This window comes from Eutrigla gurnardus (genome assembly GCF_963514095.1).
Source record: "Eutrigla gurnardus genome assembly, chromosome: 11".
NCBI classification, from domain to species: Eukaryota; Metazoa; Chordata; class Actinopteri; order Perciformes; family Triglidae; genus Eutrigla; species Eutrigla gurnardus.
In genome coordinates, this window is record NC_139925.1 from 26,113,287 (window position 1) to 26,123,286 (window position 10,000).

The 10,000-nt window shown below is 42.2% G+C and overlaps 1 protein-coding gene across 2 annotated transcripts in view; it reads left to right on the top strand.

Moving 5' to 3' along the window:
• Positions 1–10,000, top strand: part of pdzd8 (PDZ domain containing 8) — a 43,377-nt gene that overhangs the window by 1,835 nt on the left and 31,542 nt on the right. For both annotated transcript variants that reach the window (XR_014597983.1, XM_084021606.1), the window contains exon 2: positions 9,465–9,590. Coding sequence is in view for 1 of the 2 variants with exons in the window: in XM_084021606.1 (XP_083877732.1) it covers positions 9,465–9,590 (126 nt within the window). In the remaining variant the exon portion in view is untranslated. The remainder of the gene's footprint in view (positions 1–9,464; positions 9,591–10,000) is intronic.

Here is a 10,000-nt window from a genome sequence, read left to right on the forward strand (position 1 = left end):
GCTCATTGCTGCGTGATCCTCAAGTGCTTTGATTTTGGAAATGCCATATAAGAAAGTCATGATTCACATTTCACACTTTTCTTCCATTCATCTCCACCAGCAGCTCAAATCATCAGAACAATGGATGCCGATAAAACTAAACACATTTGAATGGGGGGGGGGGGGGGGCTTTCGACTGTTACAATGATCTTCCTCACCTCTACGGTTTACCCGGTTGTCATGGAAACTTTAGAGCAACATTCCATTTTTGACTGACTTTAAGGACCTTTTGTCCATGTTGACTTAAAAATAGAGATTGGGAAAGTTAATTGTTGACCTTGGAACTAGTAGTATGACCGAGGCATGGGACGATATGAACATTTCATCCATCCACACCAAAGTCACTGCCATTCATGATATTATCCTGATAAATATCATTGCTTTAAACTCTTTAAAATGACATTAAAACATACTGAATCACTTTCCATGTTGATTGTGTCACAGATAAGACACGTGATAGTGATCGTCTTAAATCATAAGGTCTCTCCATGTAAATAAATACAAAAACATTTTTTGTATCCTGTATTTTCTAAATCAGGCTCTATTTTTCACTTCTCTATCATGACAGTGAGCTAAACAGCTTTTTCAAGTCACTCATGAAAATATTTATGGTCACCCCGATATGGAAATTCTCTACTTATTGTGAGTGATTTTTATGATGATTTCGTATATTGTCCCATCCATAGTTTGACCAAAGAACAATATAAAGTCACAGTCCATGTATTGCCTTGTTTAGAGAACTTTCAGCCATACCTCACAGTCTTCTTCAGCAGATGTAGATGCTGAAGAAGACTGTGAGATGCAGTTGAAAGAACTTTCTGAATGCCAAAGGACACGATTGTGCCACAGATTGATCACAAGTTACAACAGGAGAATAAGGACATGGGTCCTGAGAAATGCTGTCGTTTCACTGCATGCGTCTTAACAGAAATGGCTGGAAATAAAGTGAAAGTGGATTAGAAGTAACACCAGTGCAAAAAAGAACTAGAGTAATGTCAATTTGGTGAAAAAAGTAAACTAACATAAAAGAAGTAAATTGCAAAAACAAAAATATAACAAGACTAAAAATATTAAGTGTATAAGAGGAAATACTAACACCAGTGCCTCAACTATAAAAGTAATATACATTTAGTAGAATAAGAAAACGAAATAGAAAAACAATGTTGCCAATGCTAATGATGAAGGAATGACACGTTATATTGCACATGATGTATTGAAGTAATATTGCACAATGTTGAACACGTAATATGATATGGATATGATTGTTTTCAGTGGCAGATGTTTCAACTGTAGAAGTGGGAGGAGCTAAACCGTTTAATGGCCACCGGAGAAAAGACTTCCTGTTAAGTTCCTGTACAACACGTCAGTGTGATGTCGCTGTCTTTTTAATGACTGGAGTCTTTACAGTCTTCTTCTATCACATAAAGAAAACATATCAAGCCACATTTTGGTAAATAAACGTTATGTTCCTGAGTAAAACACAGACTAAGCAGCCTGTTGTACGTCGGAGGATGAGCGTTTAAAGAAGTGAGAGAAACAGGAGGAGAGAGAAAGAGGAAGTAAAAAGTGTTTAGGAGAGAGAAAGTTCAACTGAACAGAAACGAGTGTGATCAGGTTGTCACTCCAGTGAGCTTGGTGGTGGTGGAGATGCTCAGCTGACACTAAAGCATGTCAGTATACAGGAGTTTCTCTTTCATTGTGATGTACATGTATGACGATACATGAGACCAGTCAGTTACTGAGTGATCAGCTGACAGAGCTGCTGTCAACTATTTGAACAGTCCCTGAATCCTAGAAGCAGGGTGCTTCCTGCTCAGAAGGACGTGGGACCATGCAGGTCATGTGACTCAATGGGCTCAGGCTCAATAATTATATGACTGAAGAAAATGACAATTGCAGGGATAGTTAGTGGTGTCTATATTGCAGCGGGGTAAACGGACACGCTGGTCGCTGTCGTTCCGAATCACATGGAGCAGCGTTCACAAACGCAGACAACGTTTATAAACACCGGCTTGATTTATAAACCCATATTCAAACATCCAACGGATGGAGAAGAGGGGAAAGGAGTTGGTTTTGAAGTGTTTTCTTTTCTTTAGTCATTTGTTTTTATTTTTTTGTTGCTGGTAAGACCACTTTGTTGCGGTCCAGCTGATTCAGCTAAAACAACTTTTCTTCCTCTTTGGCAGAGTTTTGTGGAGAGCTGGAGGCGACCAATTCTTTTTCTCTTTGCAGGAAAAACCCTGATTGAAGTCATTTCTATATATAGAATATATATATATATATATATATATATATTCTATGTACAGATATAGTGTAGTAATGTCTACCTGGGAAGAGTGTCAGTGTTCCTCTGTGTGTGTTGTTATCGGAGCTTCTCCTTGCTTTGTTGCCATAGTTATGTACATGTTAGGTCATATGAGCGCGTGCCACTGTCTGGCCTGTCGCCACAGAAGCGTAGCGGCCACCCTCCAGTTAGCTGTGATCACCTCATCTCGTCTTAGTGTTACGTTTATTACGAACCAGCCGACTCAACCACTAACCCTGTATGTTTCTAGTGTGTGAAGGAGGCTTGTGTCCTCTTAAACTTCAGGAAGCTTTGTTATTCAGCTCAAACAGAACGGACTTCTTTTTCTTTTTATGCATTTTATTTATTGAGTTTTCAAACACAAAATCACAACAGTGTTAAAGAACTTGTTCAAGTCAATGTTATAGAAGTACAAAAAGCAACAACATACAGCACCTATCAACTATAACAGGGGCACAACATAAACATTCAGCGTGCCATATTAAACATATTGCATAATAATAATAATAACAAGCCGGCTAAGATAAAAGGGAGTCTCATTTGAAGATAACTGGAGAGGTTATTTTCTGTATAGGCAAAAAAAAAGGCCCCCGCATCTTTTTTAATTTCTTGGAAGAGCCTTTCAATGGATGTACATGTTTTCCTCCAGCTGTAAATTATTGAAAGTTCCGTTCATCCAGAGTGAGGGATGGCTGTGCTGGTCATTGGCATGAACCGTCCAGCCAGTAATGTTAAACAAGCCATCAGTTCCTCTTGGATTCCAGACAAAGTTAACAGGTATTACTATGACTTCTGAGCAATCCCGGTCACAATCCAGTCCTTAAAAAGCATTGGTACAACAGTGGAGTCGGGGAGGCTGGTTGCTCTTTGCTCCAGGAAGTTCGTCCTGCAGGGAGTGCACGTCTGGTAAACGCCCTTCAGGAAGCTGATGTGGCGGGAGATATTGTTGCGTTGCCTGTCCAACTGTGAAATGCAAGCGTTAAACACTTCTTCACTGCCCTTGAGTTGTCTGGGAGAGCACTGCAGCAGATAGAAGAACTCCAAACGTGCGTGAGCGTAAATCACCCATGACCATGCAGAGTGAGCGTGATGATGATGATGAAATGAAGGGCAGCCTCAGAAAATGAGTACTGGACCTGAGGATTTGCTGAGTGGCACAGATGGTTGTGCGTGCGTGCGTGCGTGTGTGTGTGTGGGTGGTTGGTTGGGTGGGTGTGGGGGGGCTTGGACCGTGACCTGCTGGCAGTAATCCAGGCATTACAGCAGCCACGGAGAGCCAGGACTCCAGCTATGGGGATACTAGCTTCAATCTGTGATCACTGATCATTCCTGTTGTTTTCCAGCTGTTTTGTCTGCGTTGTCACAATACCAATATCTAAATATCTGGATACCAATACTCAAACAATACCACAGCAAAAATGTAAAGTGTTAGGAGTAGTAGTGGAATAATAGATGGTTATTCTCTCTCTCTGTTGTCGTCATCAGTAGTTTTGCTTGTGATATCATCCACACTGTAATATGATTGTTGAGGATTAAAAAAAAGGGAAAAACAAACAAAAACAGTATGTGGATAATATTTTTGAACATAGTGGATCAATACATTCTTATCTTTGACTGAGAGCAACTTTTTCTTTAATGATGCATTGATAATAAAATAAATACACATTGATTTTTCATTTAATTTTTCTTCTCAATGACCAACAGTAGCTGTTTTAGTATGACAGCTGATACATAGTTACATAATGTGTTGAAATGCAAGTTGCATTGATTATTGCATTGAACGCTTTTTATTTGTATATAGGCTACAATATACTGTTTCTCTCAGGGATATGCTCATCGCCTGTAACAGGAGGACTTTGTGTTCATAAGTCATGGTAATTAAGGTAATTTACCTGCTGATTTTCTTAAATGATCATCGCAAAAGTAGGAAGTGACTAGCGAGCTCATATTGAATAATAATTTTTTTTAATCATGCATGGAAATGTACAAAAAATAATTGTTGCATCGCGATGGAATTGTTGACCTCTGAATCGTAACCGACTCGCGAGGTGCCAAGAGATCCCCAGTCCTCTTGTGGATCCCTTTAGTCCTCCAGCAGAGCTGCTCACACATCCACTCTGATTAAAACACAGTCACACTTGAAGCACTGCTGCTAATACAACAAGGTACTGGACCGTCTCTGGTCTTGGGTCTGGTCTCTGGACTAATGTGAGCTACTATCTAGACCTCTGGGGGACCACAGACAGTCTCTGGTTTCTCCACATAGTCTGGTCTTTTTTCCATTTTCCCCATCTTTTCTCTTCCTTTCCTTCGCTTAATTAAAGGAGAAATCCGGTCATTTTTGATCCCATTTCCGTTGTCCTCAGGGTCATCCCGACTTATTAGAAGCAAAAAACCAGACAAAAATTGACGTTGCCTAGCCCGAGATCTGTACCTGCCTGGCAGCCTTCCAGACTCGCTCCAATGCTAACCCATTGGGGCACGTTATATCTGCTTTCCTGGGCCTCAGAAACCAATTCCAAGACCTATGCAACACAGGTTGGGTCCATACGAGACACCACGGCGCTCGTTTAGCTCAAATAGTGTTGCAAAACGACATAAATATGTGTGTTTTAGCATGAAGTTACTCACCTCAAATCACCCCGTAGACATTGGCAGTAGATAGCCGAGCGCCTGTCGTCCCTCCCAGTCACCGCAGAAACGAAAACGTTTTCCTCGTAGTTTTGATTTTGTATCCATAAAGAAACGATCGAGCAGTGCAGTCGTCCTGTCCGTAATAAATCCAGGAAGCTGTTACGTCCATATGTATGACTATGTTACAACATAGCAACGATAGCTTCAGCTAGTAACGTGCCGGGCGCTCGTCCGTCCCAGTCACCGCAGAAACATAGCAACGATAGCTTCAGCTAGTAACGTGCCGGGCGCTCGTCCATCCCACTCACCGCAGAAACGAAAACGTTTTCCTCGTAGTTTTGTATCCATAAAGAAACGATCAAGCAGTGCAGTCGTCCTGTCCGTAATAAATCCATGAAGCTGTTATGTCCATATGTATGACTATGTTACAACATAGCAACGATAGCTTACAGCTAAACAGTAGCCTGGAGCCAAAACAATGCAAGTCTCGCGCAAGTTCCCGTCTGCCGTCCTCACTCTGGAGCTGTTTTCAAGCCAGTACAGTGAAAAATCTTGGACAGTCGCGCGAGGGTCACTTTGATCTCACTCTGTTGATGAGAGACTGCAGTCTGCACACGCGTCACGCGACTCCCACTCGTGCTGTCAACACAACTAGCCTACTGAGACTGCGTGAGATTTGTTGTGGCTGTAGCAGGTTCAACTGTCACAAAGGCTAAGCAATCTTACTATGTAGGCTAGCGCTAGTTACACTGTCATATGGACATGACAGCACTGCGCGATGGAAAGAAGTTTGTCACTGTATTGGCTTGAAAACAGCTCCAGAGTGAGGACGTCGGGAGACGGGAACTTGCGCGAGACTTGCATTGTTTTGGCTCCCGGCTACTGTTTAGCTGTAAGCAGTCGTTGCTATGTTGTAACATAGTCATACATATGGACGTAACAGCTTCATGGATTTATTACGGACATGAGGACTGCACTGCTTGATCAATTCTTTATGGATACAAAATCCAAACTACGAGGAAAACGTTTTCGTTTCTGCGGTGACTGGGACGGACGAGCGCCCGGCACGTTACTAGCTGAAGCTATCGTTGCTATGTTGTAACATAGTCATACATATGGACATAACACCACCTGGATTTATTACGGACAGGACGACTGCACTGCTCGGTCGTTTCTTTATGGATACAAAATCAAAACTACGAGGAAAACGTTTTCGTTTCTGCGGTGACTGGGAGGGACGACAGGCGCTCGGCTATCTACTGCTAATGTCTACAGAGTGATTTGAGGTGAGTAACTTCATGCTAAAACACACATATTTATGTCGTTTTGCAACACTATTTGAGCTAAACGAGCGCCGTGGTGTCTCGTACGGACACAACCTGTGTTGCATAGGTCTTGGAATTGTTTTCTGTGGCCCAGGAAAGCAGATAAAACGTGCCCCAATGGGTTAGCATTGGAGCGAGTCTGGAAGGCTGCCAGGCAGGTACAGATCTCGGGCTAGGCAACGTCAATTTTTGTCGGGTTTTTTGCTTCTAATAAGTCGGGATGACCCTGAGGACAACGGAAATTCTCCTTTAAAGTCCCAGTCGGCAACATTTATTTGATCATATTCACTGAAGCCGACACTACGCTCCGATAGAACAACATAAATCATCTGGTTTAAAAAAAAAAAAAAAGCACGCCTTTACGTGTACGTAGAGCCTGTTGTTTGTTTTGCAAAAAATCGACAGCGCCCATCATCCTGTCCAATCAGCACGCAGGGCTGTGTTCGTGCACACACAGAGCCCCTCTGTGTGTGCAACAAGCTTCTAATTCCTCGTTAAAAACCGAAACAAGGAGGTCCAAAACAACCAAGGAAAAGAAAACACCGGTGGAAAAGAAGGAAAAAGAAAGATGGCGACGGTGCCCGTGATAAAACCTGAGTCAACATCGGACCCATGTTTCAAAGGTGGCGTGATCTAAGGGATTTCAAAGGACACGGAGTCGAGGGGAAGGAGCTCGGTGGTCGTGGGGGAAGAGCTCGGATGTTGTGGGGGAGGAGCTCGGATGTCGTGGGGGAAGAGCTCGGATGTTGTGGGGGAGGAGCTCGGATGTCGTGGGGGAGGAGCTCGGATGTCGTGGGGGAGGAGCTCGGATGTCGTGGGGGAGGAGCTCGGATGTCGTGGGGGAGGAGCGTGAGAGTTATAAACATTCAAAATCTGACAGAGTGCCCTCCATCCGCAGGACTTGCTGACTGGGACTTTAAGAAAACAAAAACAAAATAAAACAAAGGCATGGGACAAACCACCTCCACACTTCCACAGGTCGTGTGGATGAACAAAGCCCATTATTTAGAAGAGCAGGAGCCTACAGCAGTAGCACCAAGAGCCCAAAAATAGCATGGAGGAGTGTGACATGGTGTTTCTATCTAACAATGAGTGTTTTTATTATAAGTCAGGCGTGTGCCCTGAGGCAGCCAGCTCTCCACTCAGCACCACACCCAGCAGAGGTAGTCACAGTGACTGGGCCTGCTGGTTGCATTCTTAACAAAAGAGGATGCCTTCCATTCATTATGCATATTTTCAAAGCTGGTGGACAGGTTTTTCACATCTGATTAAGTCTTAATTTGATTTGACGACTTATATAAGGGGTGGGCATCACGATATTATCATCATACTTGTCCTGCTACTATCTTATTGAGATTTTACACATTTTACGATATGCTGAGTATCGCAATAACACATATTGCAATATATTGTGATTTATTACCATGTTTTTTAAATTATGCAGTTTGTATGTTTATCAAATAAGATCCAGTTGTCACTCTGTTCATCTCAATTCAAGTCATTTTTATTGCAGTATAATGTGTTTGTCAGTCCAGCAGCCAGACTGAGTAACACTTACCTGCGCAGAATCCATCACCGTACAATGCATGCTGGGTAGTTTTGTGTCCGACTTGATCCCGACTTGCTCTGTCTTCATGAACACGTGGGCAACGAGAGTCTCACGAGATCAAGGCGGCTGCAGTTTTTAGAGCCAGGTGCCGCAGTTGCTCTCAACTAACTGCAAGCCCCGGGGCATGATGGGAAACGCCTGGCTCTGGCCTCATCTACGAGCTGATTGGCTCTTAGTTTTGACAACAAATAGTACGTTTAGTAGAAAATGCTGTGTGAGTCTAATATTTAACTCTAGATCGTGGGTTCATGTTGTGCAATACAAATGTAATCTGTTAACAAATATATATTGTGTGGTTGATAATAATAATAACCACAATAATAGAGATTATTTATATAGACCTTATCATAATGGGCAATTAGCCTCCAGCTGCTTTACGAGGCAGACATAAGAAGAAGGAGAGAACATAACGCCAGATACATATTTAATACACTATAACTGTACTTATGTGCAATAATACTTATGTGCACTAGATTCTATGATACAACTACATCACCAGCAGATACACTACTATACTATTGTGTTTTTATATACATACATTATGTTCATACATAATGTATATTTGGTGTCATTATTTTATACTTTATACTTATTTGACTCTACTTATATGTCCATATCACATTACTATGTCTATAAGCCCTTTATCTATTCATGAGCACATGATTCATTCTTTCCTTCCTTCCTTCCTTCCTGACTCTCTGGAGCAACTGCAGCTGTACAATTTCCCGAGAGATTAATAATATATTCTGATTTCCACAGATATTTACGAGCAAATATTAATAAATGCGAACGTGGTCACAAACTACAGATAGCCTAACGGTTGCGGCTAATAGGATGTAACTTTTCTACGACTTTCTGTCGATTCTTTGAAGGCTGATGGAAACTGTCCGACTGGACCGCAGCTTTTTGTCACCCCCTCCTGTTTCCGCTGTGATACGATAATGTTGGTAACATGACAGACTGTCAGAATAAAAGCAGCTCTGTAAAGCAGCGGTGTGAGTGAATGAGTGATGGTGTTGGTAACATGACAGACTACTTGTTTATTACATTTTCTTTCATCATTTTAAGTCAGGGAAAATAAAAGACGGATACTTGGCGTCCTGTATTGATACAATATTTCAATGCTAAATATGCTGCTTGGTCATCTTGGTGGACCAGATCACCTGCAGGAACGGCTCCAAAAACCTGAAAATTAGTCAGCGTTTTGGTCCTTCTGGTTTCCTTGTCTTGAAGTCTGTGTGTTTTTGTTTTTTTTGGTTAGATGCCTGAAATAAAGTCTGCGGTTAACAAGCTACAGAGATCTTAACATTTTGTAAAAGCTTTCACGTGTCTAAAAAAAGGTGACTAAACGTCATCACTAAAACCCTGGTCCTCCTTTAGTAGCATTCTCAAAGTTCTCCATTGGCCTACGCCCTTGTAGCACTTGGTCTGAAAAAAATGGTATCAGTAATCTATGTAATGGTCAAGAGATGATTTTCTGATCTTCTGGTTTCCATCGGTGCCATAGTGGAGACCCTGAATTGAAATGGACTTGTTTCCTGTGTCTCGACAGATACAAGCCCTTCTTCCCGTTCCAAGTGCAGCCTGTGCTGGGTTCGGTTTGCGATCTGGACCTGTCGATCCAGGACAGCAGGCTGGTGGAAGGCCGGCTCAAAGTCGCCCTCATCGAATGTAGCAGGTGAGTCTTTTTTTCTGTACTAAATGTATCTGGGCAGCACATTTTATCATCAGGGACACTTTTCTTCCATTTTGGGAAAACTAATGCTGCATCATCCAGTGATATTTTAGACAATAGTGTGTAGTTTACTGGAGGCCTTTTCCCCCCTCCATCACAATCATTTGCATAATGGATAGAAGAGGTTAAAGAACATATGGTGATAACTTGGTGGAAGAAGAGTTTAATTGATGCTTAGCTGTTAAACTGGATTACAATCACTCAGTTCTACACGTAGAAACGCTGATTTAGGAATCTAAATGTAATCTTGATCTAAACGGCCTCTTCATCGTCTGCGCTAGTAGCAGCTGCCAGTGCTGGACGATGTAGAGTTACGGCATCGCTATTGGCATGGTCACATTCGCGATAGCCTC